Source organism: Sceloporus occidentalis, unplaced genomic scaffold (assembly GCF_023333645.1).
Source record: "Sceloporus occidentalis isolate IW3139 unplaced genomic scaffold, rSceOcc1.0.p SCAF_2, whole genome shotgun sequence".
NCBI lineage: Eukaryota > Metazoa > Chordata > Lepidosauria > Squamata > Phrynosomatidae > Sceloporus > Sceloporus occidentalis.
In genome coordinates, this window is record NW_028316982.1 from 202155217 (window position 1) to 202174474 (window position 19258).

Sequence of the window (19258 nt, forward strand, 5' to 3'; positions counted from 1 at the left end):
CCCTGCCTAAGCGAAGGAAGGAAGGAAGGAAGGAAAGGAGGGAGGCCTCTCCTCCAGGCAGCGCCGGCCTCGAAGGGGGGAAAGAGGACCCCCAGCTCCGCCGAGCTCCACCGGGCCCCGCCGTTCCTGAGGAGAGGGACCCAGCCGCTGCCCCGCCTCACCAGCCAAACCGCCGCGCCTCCACCTCTTCTGCTGCTGCCTCTGATGCTGCAGGGCCTCGTCAGCACCGTCCAGCCCGCCTCCGACTCGCCGCGCCTCCTCATTGGCCGCCCGCTGAGATGACGTCACGCCTCCGAACCCTCACAACGCCACGACTCCGCCCACTTCCTCCCTCTCTTCCGCCATAGAGGACAGTCAGAGACGCCGGACTACAACTCCCACAAGCCCCGCTCCTTGGCTTGCCCTCGAGAGGATGATGGGAGTCGTAGGCAGGAACAAAGAGTTAACTTAAAAACATACCCAGGGTTTTGTTTTTCTTTTCGCCCTGTAGGTAAAGAGCAATAACACCCCAAAGCCACGAGACAGTGACAACTGTGATCCAAAACACACTGCAGAAACAATCCAGTTTGAGACCACTTTAACTGCCCTGGCTCAATGCTAGGGAATCCTGGGAACTGTAGTTTTGTGAGACATTTTGCCTTCTCTGTCAGAGCGATCCCTGGTGCCACAATAAACTACAGTTCCCAGGATTCCTTAGCATTGAGCCAGGGAAGTTAAAGCGGTCTCAAACTGGATTGTTTCTGCTGTGTGTTTTGGGACTTTTATTGGGCTAAGCTGAATGCGTATAAGGAAATAAAATACCTCATAACCTATATAATAATGACTAAGCAAATATATAATAGCGATATAGAAAATGTATCAGGAAACAGCATAAACTATATAACATAAAAATGATACATAAAATATACAATGATGTGTAAAATGTACAATAATATATAAAATGATAAGTAAAATGTTTAATATGTAAAATATATAATAAAATATCATAAAATGATATACTGATATATAATATATATATTGACATATAAAATATATCATAAACTACCATAAGCTGTATATCATAAAATGATACACAAAATATATCATGAAATGTTATGATGTATATAAAATTTAAAATATATCATGGTACATAAACTACATCATAATATAAAGCACATATCATAAAATGATAACAAAATGTAAAATAATGATATATAAAATGTAATGATATGTAAAATATATCATAGAATATCATAGACTAAATATCACAATAATGATATATAAAATATATCATAAAACAAAATAAAATGCATAATAAATATACAGTGATATAAAAATAGACCACTGTTTTGTGGATTTTGGATGTGTTTGGAAACTTAAGTTTAGTGTTACTGGAGGCCACATCTGCACTGCAGAAATAATCCAGTTTGACACCACTTTAATGGCTCAGTGCTGTGGCACTTTAGGAACTGTAGTTTAGTGATAGAATTAAAAGATATAGCCATGTTGGTCTGTAGAATCAGTATGTAGAGAGATCTTGTAGCATTTTTGAGACTCACTGAAAGAAAGAAATTGGCAGCATGAGCTTATGCATCTGAGGAAGTAGACTGAAGTCTAGGAAAGCTCATGCTGCCCATTTCTTTTTCTCTCAGTGAGTCTCAAAGGTGCTACAAGAATGATCTCTCTATGTACTGTAGTTTAGTGAGACATTTAGGTCCAAAACACACTGCAGATATAATCCAGTTTGAGACCGCTTTAACTGTTCTGGCTCAAGGCTTGGGAATTCTGGGAAGTGTAGTTTTGTGAGTCATTTATCTTCCTGTATCAGAGAGCTCTCTGAGCCCACAATAAAGTAAAATTCCCAGGATTCCCTAGTTTAAAGCAGTCTTGATCAACTGAATTATTTCTGCAGTATGTTTTGGACCTTAGTGTGAGATATAAAAATCCACTTTCCAATTTGTTGAGCTAAAGACAAGAAGGATTTAAGAAAACAACCAAACAAATAATCAGGTGAAAGCACAATAAGCCATATTTATTAAAAATATAATCAATTCTGCAGAATAGGGTGCAATCAATCTATCAGCAAAATTAAGCAAAGAGAGATAGCACGGGTTTACACAGATTTTGCACCTTATTTATACAGTTCTTTATATCATCATTATTATCATCATATTTTTCATTGGCCAGATAAAGACATGTGATTAGTCTTAAGACCTCCTTTGCATGTATGTAACATCACCACCCATATCATACATCTCATGATCATTTAAATTAGTCATTATAGATTCATAGGTGTGTTCTAATATTCATAACCCCTTATTAGGCATGGTCAGTCAGATTTTGGTGTGAACTTTAAGTCACCCTTTTATGAAAAAAAGTATTCTTGTCAATTAGTGAGAATAAAACTCCCTTATCTGTTGATTTATTTCTCCCTATAACTTTGTCCTTGATGTGCAGGTGCAGACAACGGTTTCTTTCCTTTGAAACCCTTTTGTCTAATTTAATTGCTATATTTGTAATGCAAGTTTACTTTATTATTTATTTATTTATTTTCTAAACAAGACACTAGCCATCTTAATAGTCTTGATATAGCCAAGAGTAACTTATTCAATCTATGTTTTATAAAATAACTAAACTCAACATATTCTAGAATCACAAAATCATAAAATAATAGGATTGGAAGGGATCCCTAAGGTCATCCAGTCCAACCCCATTCTTCTGTCATGCAGGAACTCTCAATCAAAAACATCCCCATTTACCTATGGCCATCCAGTCCCTGTTTAAAGACCTCTAAGAAAAGTGTATCATGTTTATTTATCAAAGATATAAACCCCTTAATTCTTACAAAACAATCTATTTAATAGATAACAGTGTGTTACATATTTAATAACTTGAAGTCCAATATATTTTTATAAAGTGAGCATAATATAAAAACTTATCTAAAAACTATTTCCTTTACCAACTTATTATATTTTTTTTATTCCCCTTCAATAAAAGGGCCTCAGTTGAACTTTATTCAATCCCATTAGAAATATTGATTATAATAGTATACATGTATATATGTGGTTCCATACTATCTATATATGTAATCTAATTATAGCATACGATTATATAATCCTTTCTACTCTAGTCATGTATTTCTAACTCTATTGTTAAATCCTATGTGTTTGATTCAAATCTATTTCTCTCACTTAGCATCTGGCGCCACAACAGACTACAAGTCCCAGAATTCCATCTAAATTAAAGCTGGAATTATATATACAGTGTGTTTTGGAGGTTAGGTAGCTTTTGAGCAGTAAAGAATAGCCCTGTGAACCGTCCTCACTTTGCAAGAGAGCAAAGGAAGAGATGCCTGGCTGCTCCTTTCAGGCGCACCCAAAATGGCCGCCGTTCCAAGCGCTTTCGGCGGCCATTTTGTTGGAACTGCTCTTGCCATTGATTCCAATGGAAGCTGGACGCTAGTCGCAGCGCTCCTGGGAGGAGGAGGAGGAGGCTGCTTTTGAATCTGGTTTTGAATCTGGTTCTGAATGAAAGACAAAGGGCAAAGCAAAGTGTGAAGGTTTTGAGTTTATCCAGGGATACAAAAAGGGATTTTATTTAAAATGAAAACAAACAACGAAATTTGGCCGTGAAGTGAGGAAATCCCTTCTATATTGACGCCTGGAGCGAGAGCAGAAAGGTAGGTTCAAAGTGTTGTTGTTGTTGTTGTGTGGTTACAAGTTGTTGTTCTTCCTGGCTTATGGCTCCCCTGTGAAAGGTTTTCCTGGCAAGGTTAATTCAGAGGGTTTTTTGCCATTGACATCCTCTGAGGCTGAGAGAGTGTGACTTCTTGCCCAAGAGGTGGGTTTCATCATGGCAGAGATGGGGATCAAACCCTCCAGAGTCATCAGGGGTCCAGTTACACAACTAGCCCAGTTTGAGACCGCTTTAATTGGCCTTTAGCTCAGTGCTAGAGAATCCTGGGAATTGTAGTTTTATTGTGGCACCGGAGCCTCTGACAGAGAAGGCTAAAGGTCTCACCAAACTACAGTTCCCAAGATTCCCTAGCATTCAGCCAGGGCAGTTAAAGCGGTCTCAAACTGGATTATTTCTGCATTGTGTTTTGGACCATAGTGCACTGGCTCTCCCTCTCGGGGCAGCTTTGGGTAAATCCCGTGTATGCTGCACTTAACGTCGGAACTGAGAGGATAAAGGTAGGTTCAAACAGTGCTCAGGACACATCAGGAAGCGGCGTGTGTATGAGGCGGGTGGCATTCAAGCATCTCCGCCTCTATATGGTCCCCAAACTGTGCCCTTTAAGGGATTTTGGACTTCAACTCCCAGAGTCCCAGGCTATTGGCCAACATGTCTGAGGCTTCTGGGGGCTGAAGTCCAAAATCCACAAACAGCCACTGATCTAAACGAAGGAGATTATCGCGCTACACTTGTAAAACGTTGCTAACTCGCTTTAACTGCCCTGGCTGCCTCCTGTTGCATTCTGGGACTTGTAGTTTAGGGAGGGGGCATTTAGAATTCTCAGCCAGAGAACTCTTAGGCCTCACTGGACTACAAACCCCAGAATGCAACAGGAGGCAGCCACAGCGGTTAAAGTGGAACAGCAGCACTATAAGTGTGTAGTCTGATAATCTGTTGAGGAGCATTTCTGGATGTTTGCCATCATACTCAAACTAATTGAGGGCCAAAACACACTGCTGAAATAATCCAGTTTGAGACCCCTTTAAATGCCCTGGCTCAGTGTGCTAGGGAATCCTGGGAACTATTGGCGGGGTACAGACCGCCGCTTTGCGGCGGTCTGCCGCCGCCGCCAGTAGGTCCGCGGGGGAGCCGGAGCCTTCAGACGGCCCGACTCCCGCGCGGACCGAAAAAGAAGCTCCAAAATGGAGCTTCTTTTACCGTCGCGTTTGCGACGTAGCGAGGCGCCAGGGGCGCGCTCGCTACGTCACAAGCGGCGCGACGCGTACGGACGCTCAGCGTCCGATACGCAAAGATGGCGGCGCCCATGTGGAAGGGGCGCCGCCATCTTGTACGTATAGGATACGTACTAGGGTTAGGGGGGTGCGGAAGCACCGCCCCTTCCTAACCCTAGTACGTATTCTATACGTACTAAATGGCGGTATGTATCCCGCCTTAGTTTTGTGAGACATTGAACCTCCTCTGTTAGAGGCTCATTCTCTCAGCCTCAGAGGATGGCAATGGCAAGCCAACTCTGAAGAAATTTGCCTCTGATAGGTTCGCCTTAGGGTTGCCATAAGCCAACAACAACTTGAGGGTACACAACAACAACAACAACAAATTGCTATTATATTAAGTATTACTTAATTGCCCTGGGGCTTCCAGTGTGTGTGGATGAGGGATTTTGGTTTTCTTGTAGAGGGGGAAAGTCCTGAAAGGTGATCACAGTACCAGCCTTAGCATGGCAGCTGGCCAGGACATTTAGGTACCCTTCACACGTTGTTGTTGTTGTTGTTTTAAAAATTAAAAACGTGAGAAAAATTCCTCAGGGGACTACACAAACTGCCAAAAGGCCCTCCCAAAACACAACAGAAACAAAACCAGATAGAGCTGGAGGTCCAGGTCTCATGAGAAACTGCTTGTTTAAAAACTAAGCACTACAGAGGGATGAATAACCAACCTCTTTGAAAGTGAATGGCTGGTGTTGGAAGCTTTCAGGAAAGGCAGTTCAGCCTGAGATACTTATTTTATTTTATTATTATTGCCAGGAAAATCAACAATCTCAGGGAATCTAGGGGCATTGGGGTGGCAAAAACAGCCTTGAGGCAGACCACAGGTAGTAGCAAACAAAACACTTTGCCCACCCCTGCCTAAGAAGAATACACCTGTATCATCCAGACTCAGTAAAGTATACAGTCATCCCTCCATATTTACAGATTTGATATTTGCGGATTTGATTATTCACGGATTTGATTAATATGTTCTCTCTAGGAATATCTGGGTCCTCCAGTGCAACTCTGTGGTCAACTTTAACTAAAAATTGCACTGAAAGACCTAGAAATTCCTAGAGAGAATGCTCTACTAGGCATTTGTAGCTCCTCCAGTGCACTTCTTTGGTCAGTGTCTGTTCAACGTTGACCACAGACTTGCACTGGAGGACCCAGAGATTCCTAGAGAGGTGTCCTCTCAGGTAGAAACATGGCGTTTTTGTTATTTGCAGTTGTTCCATATTCACGGGGGTCTTGTGCCCCTAACCCTAGCGAATACGGAGGGACAAGTGTAATTGGAACTATCGTATTTTGTGGTGTTTTTTTTCCTGTATAATAAAGTCCTTGCATGCAACAAATAACCAGACCAAATAGTTTCCTGTCAAAACTGTCTCATTTTCATTCCTTGAACACTGCTTTTACAGACTTTATTGTGTAACTTGTTGCCTCCCTTCATCATTTCTAGGGAAAATTTAATGTAAAGCCATGCCTTGTTAAGCTTGTTGGTACCTGTGGAAAGCTAAGATACTTTAAAGCTAATCTTCTTTTTTTTTCCCATCCAGGCTGAACAGATGATATCAGCATGGTTGAAAACTCTCCAGCCCCATTGCCTGAAAGAGCTATATATGGCTTTGTTCTTTACTTAGGCTCCCAGTTTGTCTTTAGTGAGTATATTCATTTCTTGAGTGCATACATCTTGAGCATGTAATCATACAGAGCCTAGACTGTTACTTTTAAAAAAGAATTATTTGTAGTTCAGACAACCCCAAGAAACCATTTTGCTGTTGTTATAGTTGCAGATTGTTTTCTTTTAAGTTTAACTTTCTCATTGTTCAGGAATAACTACTATGGGTACTTTTCAGAATAACTTGTGGTACAGAACACACATAAATAGTTAGGCCACACAAGTACTGTAATTATGAAAGTGAGTACTGTAAAATAGCTACCATTGTGGTACAAAAGGAACAGTTATTCCTTGTTATATTTTAACTGAAGTATATCTTAGGGTGCATCTACACTGCAGAAATAATCACATTTGACTCCACTTAAACTGCCACGGCACAATGCTGTGGAATCCTAGGGACTGTAGTTTGTTGTGGCACCAGAGCTCTCTGACAGAGAAGGCTAAATATCTCACAAAACTACAGTTCCCTGAATTCCACAGCATTGAGCCATGGCAGTTTAAGAGTAGTCAAACTGGATTAATTATACAGTATGGATGCCATCTTACATACGTCAGCTAATGCAAAAAGGAATTAATCACAAGTAACACTATGTTCCTAGCTAGTTACTGTACTTCAGTGCTGCAATTCACGCCTGCAAGATCATTTGTGCAACATGGGTGTTTCATTGTATTGTGTCATCAGTTTAGTTTTAAATATTAGCCCAGCCTACATCTACTAATTACAGACAGCTTTTGTTTTTGCTTTTTATTCTAAGACTACAAATGAAACATGGACGATAAAGTATTGAAAACAAAAATGTGTAGGGATTGTGGCCAGTTAGGCTTCCTAGGCTAGCGCCCTGCAAAGACTTTTCTTCTTTCAGAGTAGGGTTGCCATATCCCGCTGGGGGGCGGGACAATCCCGGTTTGGGCGGTGCCATCCCGGACCCGGTCCAGTTTGGCGCCCAAACCGGGATGGCCCCGCCCACCGCGGCCACCTCAGCCCCCGCAGCGGCTCCAAGGCCTTGCTGAGGCCTGGGAAGGCTCTCCGCGGTTGGAGCTCCAGCCGCGGAGACGCTCCCTCCCGGGCCCCAGCGAGGCCTTCGAGGCGGCTCCGCGGTCGGAGCTCCGGCCGCGGGGTCCTCCAAGGCCTGCGCGAGGCCAGGGAGGAGGAGGAGGCCGCTTCCCACCGCGGCGATCGCCGCAATGAGGAGCAGCCTCTGCCTCTTTCCCGGCCTGGGAGCAGGGCTAGGCTTCCTCCCAGGCCGGGAGGAGGAGGAGGAAGCCTGGCACCGCGGCGATCACTGCGATGCCAAGCTTCCCCCCGCCCTTCCCGGCCTGGGAGCCAGCCTAGGCTTCCTCCCAGGCCGGGAGGAGGAGGACGAGGACAAGGTTTAAAAATCTAGGACTTTTTTTTTTTAATTTCCTAGCCAGGAGATTTTTTTTTAAAAAATGTCCTACATTTTCAAACCTTGTCCTACATTTGTCCCAGTTTGGAGGTCCTCCATTATGGCAACCCTATTTCAGAGCAAACTTTTACATATTTGTTCAAAAGAAAGTTTTGATGATTTTGATAGCTCTTTCTCATATAGGTATGTGCAGAGTTACAACCCTAAAATGCAATCATAAACAAAGTTAGGAATAAATCAAATTTGACTGAGTGGAACCTGTTTCTTAGTAAACTTGCACATCATCTAAAGGGACAATTTGTAGATAGGCACGAAGAGAGGGCCTTACTTTGGATCTCTGATTACACTTTGCCTTGGTTAGAAAGACTGACCACTAGCTTTTTAATTTTGTTTCCATTAAAAGGGGAAACTTTTTCATCATTGGTTGAATAATTTTAGCACCTTTGAGCAGTGATGACAAAACCTGACAGGAAATAGCTGACAGATTTTCCTGTTATATCCATTCAAGCCTGATCCTGTTAATTTTTACTTGGAAATAAATCCAACTGAATCTATTGATAGTTACTCCAAATGGGATTAGACACAATTGTAAATTTAAAACTATAAGAGTTCTCCTGTAAATCTGTGCTAAACATTTTAATGGCCAATCAATGGGGCCAGAAGAGTCAGTATCTCTCTCTAGTTGATGAATAATACTCCTCGTCTTTAGCTATGGAGGGAGGAACCATTTGTGTAGTCATACCTATGGGAGGAAATGCATTAATTTAATTCTTTCAGGATTTTAAGATTAACTTTCTGATACCAAGTTTATCCAAGACCTATTCAAATAATCTGGCAGTTACCAGCATGATGTAGGGCAGGGGTAGGCAACCTTTTTGAGCCGTGGGCCGGGTTGCTGTCCCTCAGACAACTGGGGGGCTGAAGCCAAAAAATAAATAATTAAATATTTAAAAAAAAAATTAAATAAATAAATAAAGAATAAAAAATAATTCCTACATACACTGCACACATCATATTTTGAAGTAAAAAACAAAATGGGAACATATATAATATTTAAATTGAAGAACAATTTACCGGCCACTGTGGAGGCTTCGGCCTTCAGAGGCCGGGAAGGAGGGAGGAGACCGCCCATTATTGTGGCGATCGCGGACGGCCCCGCACCCTTTCCCAGCCTCCGTGGAGGCTTGGGCCTTCACAGAGGCCAGGAAGGAGGGAGGAGGCCGCCCAAGATCGCGGCAATCGCCGCGATCGCGGACGGCCCCCGCGCCCTTTCCCAGCCTCTGTGGAGGCTTGGGCCTTCACAGAGGCTGGGAAGGAGGGAGGAGGCCGCCCACAATCGCGGCAGTTGCCACGATCGCAGACAGCCCCCGCGCCCTTTCCCGGCCTCTGTGGAGGCTTGGGCCTTCACAGAGGCCGGGAAGGAGGGAGGAGGCCGCCCACGATCGCAGCAATTGCCGCGATCGCAGACAGCCCCCGCGCCCTTTCCCGGCCTTGGTGGAGGCTTGGGCCTTCACAGAGGCCGGGAAGGAGGGAGGAGGCTGCCCACGATCGCGGCAATTGCTGCGATTGTGCATGCCCCCCCGCACCCTTTCCCGGCCTCTGTGGAGGCTTGGGCCTTCACAGAGGCCAGGAAGGAGGGAGGAGGCCGCCTTTCGCGGGCGGCAATCAGCGGCAGGACCGGGCTGGGGCCGGTGCCTAGGCCTCAGTGGGCTGCATGCGGCCCGCAGGTTGCCGACCCCTGATGTAGGGGTTCAAGCATTTGATTATGACTCTGGTGACCAGAGTTTGAATCGCCACTCAGCCATGGAAGCCCACTGGGAGACCACAAGCAGGTCACATTCTCTTCCTCAGAGGAAGGCAAAGGATAACCCCCTCTGAACATATCTTGCCAAGAAAACCCTGTGATAAGATTCACCTTAAGGTTGCCAGAAGTCGTAAATAACTCGAAGACAAACATCAACAACAACTAGATTGTGATATGTTATTAACAACTCCAAATGCTATTACTTATTGTTCAGTTATAGTTCTCCCTTCGGTTTATGGTAATCTGGTTTTAGGCTGCATCCACATTGCAAAAATAATCAGGTTTGACACCGCTTTGACTGTCATGGCTTAGTGCTATGGAATTGTAGTTTGTTGTGGCACCACAGCTCTCTGATGGAATGCTAAATGTTTCACAAAACTACACTTTCTAGCATTCCATAGCATTGAGCCAGGGCAGTTAAAGTGGTATCAAACCAGATCATTTTTTAAAAATAGATATTTTTGGATAGGTTCAGGCTTGCTCAAAACAGTATGGTTACAGTACCCAAGCTTCCCTACAGTCTTCTGTGCATTTGACCAACCCAGCACTGCTTAGTTTTCCATATTAGTAAGCACTATCCTTCAAATGGCAGCCAGGAAAAAATGTAAATTTGGATCCTTTGGGTTAATTTTTTTTCTTGTTTTGTATGTGCAGTTCTGTACCTTGTGTGGGCCTATGTACCAGAATCCTGGCTCTTTTCATTGGGATTAACCTACTGGCCTCAAAAGTAGGTTTGAAGACTTCTTCGGCTAAATATCTTTTATGTTTCTAAAACCAATTGATTGTGCAGAGAATTTGCGTGCTAATTTTAAAATACAGCCTTACGTGAAAAGAGATTAGTGTTGCAGACCAAGGACCCACATAGTTGAACATCTTGTTTCCAACAGTAGCCATCCATCCATAAGGATGCCGCCACTCCATATGTCCATCCAGTGTTCAGTATGCTGCAGAAATGGAGATTTCATTTAGCTAACTTCACAGATAATAGCTGTTGATATACTTGTCCTCCATCTGTAGCCTTCACCACAAGCTGGGCTATTCATATTTTAACTCAGCTAGGCAGTTTGTTGGCTTCCAGATATTCTTGGACTACCTAACCACCCTAATGTGTGTTGAGGGGTAATGACAACTGCATTCCAGCAGATTGCACACCCTGCATCTGACCCGTTTTCAAAGTCTTCTACACAAGTGAGCTTCACCAAATCATGTGATGGTGAATTCTACTAACAATGTATAAAATGATTCTTCCTTTTTTCTAATCAGAATATAGTCAATCAGTTCAGTTTAATAATTCCAAGTTCTATTTTGATGAAAGAGAGAAAATCACAGTCTCTCTAATGTTGCTCTTCTGTTGTTTTGTGTGTGTGTAAAGTCTTTCCATATTTCTTGTCCCCTTTGACATTTCCTAAACTAAAAGTCCCCAAAATTTTACATTGCAAGAAATCTGCTCCAACAGTTGTTCTCTTTTGTACAGTATTATACTTCTTTTTTCTGACACTGTGATCATTCATTTCTGTATGTTTTTTGCTGTATGTTTCCCTGGGAATGCAGCACCACTTAACAGTATTTGTTTGTTTCACAGGTACTGGGCTGTGGCTTTGCCTGTGTATCTTTTAGTTAGTATAGCAATTGGCTATATACTTCTCTTCGGTCTTAACATGATCAGTACTGCTCCACTGAATTCCATACATACCATTACAGGTAAGGTTCTTGACAAAGTTTGCAAATAATGCACTTATAACATGGTACTTGTTTTATTGTAGGATAGATGTTTCCGCCCTGCCCACAACTAAATCCCAATAAATTATGAGGTGTTCTGAGTTGATTTCCAATACTTTTGCCTTTCATTAAATTTCTCTTCCATAACACCCTAAAAAGGCACCAGACCCCATCTGATTCTGAAGCTAAGCAGGGTCATCCCTGGTTAGTACTTGAATGGAAGACTGCCAATGAACCATGCCGTGTGGGCTATATTTCAGAGGAAGGAACTGGCAAAACCACCTCTGAGTATTCCTTGCCTAAGAAAACTCTATGAAATTCATGGAGTCTGCCTGACTTGAAGGCACATATATAGAAATAGCAGAAGAATAATCTGGCTCTTTCCATTCACATACTATCCTGGGAAATTTACATAAGATCCATCTAGAGGCATCTCTCTCATGTAAATAGTGGCTTTTACCAAAGTAAATTTGTGGATATTTGTGAAATCGTCTCAGACGATTTGCAAAAACATTCACTCCTAAACAGCAAAGCTTCTCTAATATTGTATCATTTCAAAGATATATACTCTTGGGTCCAGTGTGTTTTAAGCCAAATTAATGTCATGTAGTGTACAGGGTGCCCGTGTTATACACGGGCGCGCTATACGCAGCCTTGAGCATATATGCAAAGCCGTGCGGGAGCGCGTGGGCCACAAGTGCCGGCACGTCCCATTCGGATGAATGGGGCGCGTGCCTGTGGCGTATGCATTAGCCCCATTCACTTGAATGGGACTTGAGCACGCGTGGTATTTGACTTACGCGGGGGGGAGTCCAGAACGGATCCTGCGCGTAAGCCATGGGCACACTGTATATGTCTGTTAAGTTCTGGAGTACACATCTGTAACAAGGAGTTACAGTTCAACATCTGGAGGGCGATACAATTCCATCCCAGTGTAATGAGTGAATTCTCTCAGGAGTGATGGGGGAAGGGATGATTCCTGCTGATCTGACTTAGACTTGCTGGCCAAGCCAAGCATCCTGACTCTTTGGTAGATGAGTAAAACCATGCAGATGCTATGATTTATTTGTACATAATGAGAATGAAAGAATGTTGCATGGTTTTCCAAGAACACACTGCCTTTTCCCACAAGATCATTGTAAGTTGCCTGCATGTGCAGAATAATATTGAGAAAAATTGAATTTTAAATAAAAGGAAAGAGCAGTTCAAAATGATTGCACAGATGAGTGTAGTTGTGACATGGTTCTAGTCCTTTACAATAATAACAAACTGTTTCCATTAACACAAGCTGTTCAACATATGGATAACACTAGGTTTTCAGTGCATTAACTCTAGGGCTTCTATATTCTTCCAAACGCCTTTCCATTTCGTACATCATAGGACTGATATGTACAGAGGACAATAGATTGATTCATGCCTTCTTGGAACTGACCTACTTGAAATTTAAATGGGAAGATTGTTTATACATTAGATATTTTATTTTTATTTTCTACAACTATTCAGATGTCAATGCAGAATTTGCAATTTTATATAATGTTACACAATGATATGTAAAAGGATAAAAACCATGCACATTCAAATCTAAAACCACAGAACCAAAACATCCTTTTATTTTATTGTTTTCTGTGTTTGTACATTTACACAACACATTAATTTCATGAGCTTGCCAAGATGCTTGCAAAACAACATATAATATATAAATAAAATAAAAGAAGCTTAAAAAAGGAACACATTAAATTATGTTTAAAATATTCGCAGAATAATGTCTTTCCCTGGCACTGAAAGGGCAGCAATGCTGGTACAAACTGGATTACTCTGGTACAGTATTCTGGTGATGGGTTATGGCCATTGAAGACTTTGGGGTGAAACAGACTGCCCCTTTGTGCCGCTAGGAAGCTGCCCAGCCATTTACACAAGGGTGCTGGCTTCATGACCCTGGTGGCATAGTGTTTACATAACACATGCTGCCAGAGCATCATGAAGCCGGTTTCCGGCTGCGGCACAGGCGGAAAAGCTTGCTATGTGCCACTCCTTTTTTGGGTGGCTGAAAGGCGGATTGGGGCTGCCCCTTCTACCGGTCTATTTCGCCCCTTACTTCCCTACTCTTAATAAGCCCCCATTCTTGCAGACTTGCAGGTCAGAAGGGTGGATATCTAGAATATGCTAGTCAGTCAAATAGTGGAGGTAGAATTTTGAATTATGCAAATCTTTACCCTGCAACTTTAAGTGGCAAAGAAAGTCACATAAAAAGCCTGTTGTCCATTCTGAAGCTATTCATCAGGCCTTATTCTTTGGGTTTTGTATGATAAAGTTACCCATACTTTATGGCATTTGTACAATGGGATAACTCGTGGCTTTAAGACTTCTAAGGAATTTATAATAGCTGTGCTGTTTAAGAATGTAATTATACCTCTTGATGTCAAATTATGATAATTAAATCATTAAAATTCTGTTTTAAGTAAACTGAAATTATGTTATTTTTTCCTTGCATATTCTACAGACCACTATGCAAAAAATCAGAAGCAGAAGCAACCACAAGAAGAGGCTATCCCTGCATTAAGGGATATCCCTATCAGTGAAGTAAACAAGATGTTTTTCCTGTCTGGCACAGAAGATTGTCCTAGAAGGTGATGGCCTTTTGTTCAAGTGCTTGCATTTGGAAAAGAATTCTCAGTTTCGTAATTGAAAACAGATAATGCAGTGACAAAATGGTTGGTTTTAAAGTAACTGGAGTAAAAGGTTGGTAAAAGTAACTCTGGAGTAAAGTTGCAATGTTTGCAGTACATCTTTCAGAGGATTGCTATCACCTGTCATTGCTCCCCATCACACAAAGAAATGCAGCTCATCACTTGTCCCTACTGGAACTTGAGAGATCCAGATGCATGTCTTCAATAAGAGAAATAAAAAATTGTTTGCATCCAATGAGACTGAATGTAAAAGAGATAATGGCGGGTTACACACCGCCATTTAGTATGTATTCTATACGTACTAGGGTTAGGAAGGGGCGGTGCTTCCGCACCCCCCTAACCCTAGTATGTATAGAATACGTACAAGAAGGCGGCACCCTGTTAATACGGGCGCCGCCATCTTTATGTATCGGACGCTGTGCGTCCAGACGTCGCGTGGCGTCTATGACGTCGCGAGTCCGCCCCAGGCGCCTCGCGACATCATAGAGGCGCCGCAAAAAGAAGCTCCAAAATGGAGCTTCTTTTTTGCTCCGCGCGGGAGCTGCACGGTGTGGCTGCTGCGGCTCCATTATGTATTTTAATATGGGTTTTATTCCAAAAACAGTTCCATCCATTTTGTCCAGAAAATATTTCAGTGGCTTTTGAATGGCAACTGGTTTTTTTCAGACGAGTATGATCTGCCTGTTAAGACACAAATTAAGAAGTCCCTATTTAAAATAGAAATTAATTTAACAGTGAAAGTTGAAACTCAAGCCACTTAGGGCTGTAATGAAGATCTGGGGCTGTTTTAGACGTCAGATTTTCCTGCACTGCCTGTATTCTGTTGTTAAATTGCTGTGATTAAGATGGCCTTGATACACGTGTTATGTAATTCTGAACGTGAATTTTAGAAGGATGGGTAGCTGCCAGGAGGTTAAATTATGTTCTCTGTAATATACTCCTCACACTTGTATAGCAATGCATTGCTAAGACTAGACTGACAGCCAGGTACGATCCTGAGCCCTTTGATAGTGCACAACAAAGTGAATTAAAATTTCAAAAAGCAAGGTTAGAAAAAAGTTTCTTCTGCGAGTTTCAAATTAGTTCAAGGTCCCTTTGCAGGCTGAAGCTCAAGTAGGGTAAGTCATATTGGGGGCTGTGGATACACATTAATTTATTATGTAGTTCCTGTTTCTTTATACAGGATTTCAACTTAATTCAAATAATTCTCTTTGCCTATCAGGAATACTGTAATGTATTTATTGGTGATGGAAATCTATGTGCCTTTGGGCTTCTGTAAATATTGCCAATTGGGGATCTATTTCACCTGAACAGAATTGCAGTCTTTGTTTTGAAAATATATTTCAAGGATTAATCAGATTGAGATATTAAATAAAAAATTTCCTGGGTTTAAAAGGTCAAAGCTCTCAATTCTCTTTCTGTAAGCACCAGCAATTATTTCTGTGAGAAGCTCCATAAACATTATACTGTACAAGAATTACTAGAAATGATACATTGCAATTTACCAGACTCTTGTTTTGGTGTGCCTTCAAGTTGCGTCCAAACATAGTACACTCTTACCCCGGGATACGAATGCGCCGCGATACGAAATTTCCGGGTTACGAAAAAAAAAATAATAAAAAATATTTCCGGGTTACGAAGGTTATTCCGGGTTGCGAATAAAATTTTGGTGCTTTTCGGCGCTATTTTGCACGGAATCGCAGCTTTTCCCCATTAGCGCCTATGGCTTTTTCGGCTTACGAAGCCTTCCGGGTTACGAAAATGGCGGCGGAACGAATTAATTTCGTAACCCGGGGGCCGAGTGTACCCCTAAGGTGAAGCTATCATGAGATTTTCTTGGCAAAATTTGTTTGGAAGGGTTTGTGACTGCCTTCCTCTGAGGCTGAGTATGGCCTGGCCAAGGTCACAAACTGGGTTTCTATATCTGATTGTGATTTGAATCGTTGCCTCCTAGAGTCCCTAGTTCAAGAGTCTAACTACTACACCACAATGACTACTCCCAGTCTGCTCTGCTTTTTTTTTTTTTTTTTGTCTCCAGAGGAGCTAAGTGCCCTCTATTCCTTCTCCATTTATCTTTCTCAGGGGTCTTTGCTCCCTCCATCACCTTCTTGCCTTTGTCTAGCCTTACTCTACCAGCAACAGCTCTTTCTCTCTCTCTCTCTCTCTCTCTCTCTTTTTTTTTTTTAGAGTGAGTAACCTGCAGAAGAGAGATGTGGCCATTGACACCATCTTGTTTTTCCTAGTGCCTCTGACTCATGTAGAGCTGCCTAAAGGCTTCATAGAGAAATTAATGGACCAGGTTTACCTATGCAAGACCTTGGTGCAGCTTCTGTGATTGTTAGTTACTGACTATAATATGAATGCCAGATTTCAACAGACTAGGTTCCCAGTCTTAGAGCTATAGTGGAGACATAGTACTTTCTTTTATTGGTATAGATCATTAACACATATGTCGGTTTGCAGTGTGGAACTGCAATCTGCAGTTACTTCTGCAGTCTCTTCACACAGTGTGATGCAGCTTCCAATAGTTGGTTTCTTGAAGTGTTCTACGTGTATTGTGCCAGAGACATTTCATATTATCATAGAACTGTTTACACTCTGGACATTGGGGCATCCTTTGTGCAAATCTAATCTAGCAACAGATATGGAATCTTCCAAAGAAGAATTAGTTAACAGTCTTGTGCAAACAGAAGAAGATCCCTAGATTTTATTTTAATGTTCTTCTGCTAAGAGTGCAGCTCTAAACACATTAAAGAAGAAGCATTACTGAACATAATAAGACTTACTATCTAAACAATAATGACTTACAGGATTGTGCTATAAGACTGTAATGACCCTTCCATTAGTGAAAGAATCCAGATATGGATGGTTGTCTTTTGATGTAAGATTCAGCAAATAATAAATATCAAAGACATTAAATACGACTTAAAATAGATGCAGGCACTATAAGATACACTATTGTCATTAACATGTTGACTTCAGTTTTTCATAACTGCCAGAGCATATATGATTTCTGTGTCTAGCCTACTGAAGAGGAAGTTAAAATATTCAACCACAGGCCATGATGTAAAGGTCTATAGATGAAGTACTTTGACACAAATGTTATGTTTTTGTTTTGTAGTTGGTATGCTTTCCACTGTTTTGCATTCTGTTTTTTAATATCTTGAGGTTAGCCTTCCGCCTAGTCCACCACTAGTGGCCCAATAATTTTACCTATCCCCTGAATGTTTAGTGACAACAGAACATAGGGCACCATATTCTACCAGCAGTGCACACACTAGAGATTCAGGTGGGACAGAACTGAGCCCTGAGGGACCCCACAGGCCAAGAGCCAAGGGGCTGAATAGGAGTCCTCCAGCACCACCTTTTGAGTTTGCCTCTTCAGAAAGGAATGGAGCCACTGCAAAACAGTGCCCCTTCTCTCATTCCAGTGAGGCACCTCAGAGGGATACCATGGTTGATGGTATCAAATGCTGGTGAGAAGTACAGCAGAAACAATAGGGAGACACCCCCCGCCTAGTTCCCAGTATAGGTCATCGACCACGGCAACCAGGGCAGTCTCTATATCCAGGCCTGAAACCAGATTGGAATGGATCTAGATCAGTGGTTCATTTTCTTTACCAAGGACCACTTATATATTTTGTCATGGAACCAAAGTTTTAAAACTCTAACAACAACAACAAGAAGTGTTACTACAACTATTAAAACAATGAACCATTAACAAGTACACCATCTGTTAAACCTTCCCTCAAAGGTATTTGGAGGGGGGGAGAAACTTTTTTCCAGCTCCTTCCTGACAGTTTCCATCTGGAGCAGATTGAAAGGCAATGCATGGGCCCATCCAGCCAGCCTTTGCTCCTGTCATGTGGCCGTTCCACTGCAAGGAATGGCCAAATTGAAAAGTATCCATTATCACTGAATAGGCAGGAGACAAAACTACATCCACTGGGTCTGTAGCAATTGTAGCATCTAGGTCAGAGTGGATCAGCATTGCCAGGCAAGTTGTTTACAGCAGCTTGCTCGGTAGGATGCATTTTCCAGTCTTGGCCATGTATGTAAAAGACCCCAATCATTCAAAATATCTCTACTGGCTGATTCTTTCAACATGCAGTAGAAGCAGAGGGGAAATGTGCCTTTGCTGTCTGTATTGCCACAGAATAGACACTCAGATAAGTTCTAACCTGTGTTCAATTGGATCCGCTGCACGTTTTCCTTCAATGTCTCTTTTGTCATCTTCCTTGTTTTATCACCACCAGCTCTCTGGAAAACCAGGGGGGGCAGTTTTACTTAACCTCCATGAGAGGGGGGCTCTCAGGAGCAATCCTGTCCACCCCCCTGGCCTTTCCTCTAATCTAAAGATTGGCTAAGAACTTAACAGAACCACCTGTCAAGTTAGCAGGGAACTCCCCAAGAGCTATCAGAAATCCATCCGGATCTATAAGCTTCTTGGTACATTTTAATGGATTCCCTCAACACTGTGGAGGTTCTGAGTTCTAGCAAGTCTAAACTCTACCAGGTGGTAATCTGTCCATGACAAAAGACGGTTCCTAGATCACAGTTATGTCACCCACTACAGAAAATGAGGTCAAGTGTGTCCAGCAACATGAGTAAGGCCAGATACTACTTGAGACAGACCCATGGTTGTCAGGGTATACTTTAAGTCCTGGCCCAGTCTCAGCATGGATGTTGAAGTCCCCCAGCACTACAAGCTGAGGGGATTCCAACACCAACTCATGGATCATCACAGCTAGCTCAGGAACAGGGCCAGCTCTAGGTATTTTGCCACCCTAGGCGAGAAATATTTTGGCACCCCTGTTGCCCCTCATAATCATTTTCACCCCTTGATTTCCACTATTTCGTTTGCTAAAGCTAAACATGACATAAAACTTAGGTTTCAATCTGTCATCATAGTACTGAGAATTAGTCAAAAAGCCAGTTGGGTATTTTACAGGTTAAAGACTTTTTTTATTGCTGTGACATTTGGAATGGAAACTAATGCATGCATATTCCTTTTGCAAGCTGGAAGCATTGTTCATTCTAATGATGTGGAAAAATCT

At 42.2% G+C, this 19258-nt stretch overlaps 1 protein-coding gene across 4 annotated transcripts; it reads left to right on the forward strand.

The window, feature by feature from the left end:
* The first annotated feature begins 386 nt into the window (after nt 1-386).
* On the forward strand, nt 387-15596 carry PIGP (phosphatidylinositol glycan anchor biosynthesis class P). Of its 4 annotated transcripts, XM_089512013.1 has the most exons (6): nt 3197-3658; nt 5700-5834; nt 6482-6583; nt 10450-10522; nt 11378-11496; nt 14015-15596. In XM_089512013.1, the coding sequence occupies exons 3-6, from the start codon at nt 6502-6504 to the stop codon at nt 14143-14145; spliced, it is 405 nt and encodes a 134-aa protein (XP_089368139.1). In that variant the 5' UTR covers nt 3197-3658; nt 5700-5834; nt 6482-6501; the 3' UTR covers nt 14146-15596. The 4 variants fall into 4 exon arrangements, with proteins under 4 accessions (XP_089368141.1, XP_089368139.1, XP_089368138.1 ...); XM_089512015.1 differs by lacking the exons at nt 3197-3658; nt 5700-5834 and adding an exon at nt 387-490; XM_089512012.1 differs by lacking the exon at nt 5700-5834 and having other exon boundaries at nt 3199-3658.
* Nucleotides 15597-19258: the final 3662 nt, after the last annotated feature.

Bases quoted from the DNA above. Each gene is read 5' to 3' on its own strand.
- PIGP (XM_089512015.1), top strand. From the start codon at position 6,502: ATGGTTGAAAACTCTCCAGCCCCATTGCCTGAAAGAGCTATATATGGC. The intron at 6,584-10,449 runs GTGAGTATATTC...TTGTATGTGCAG, and splicing joins AGGCTCCCAGTTTGTCTTTA to TTCTGTACCTTGTGTGGGCC. The intron at 11,497-14,014 runs GTAAGGTTCTTG...CATATTCTACAG, and splicing joins TTCCATACATACCATTACAG to ACCACTATGCAAAAAATCAG.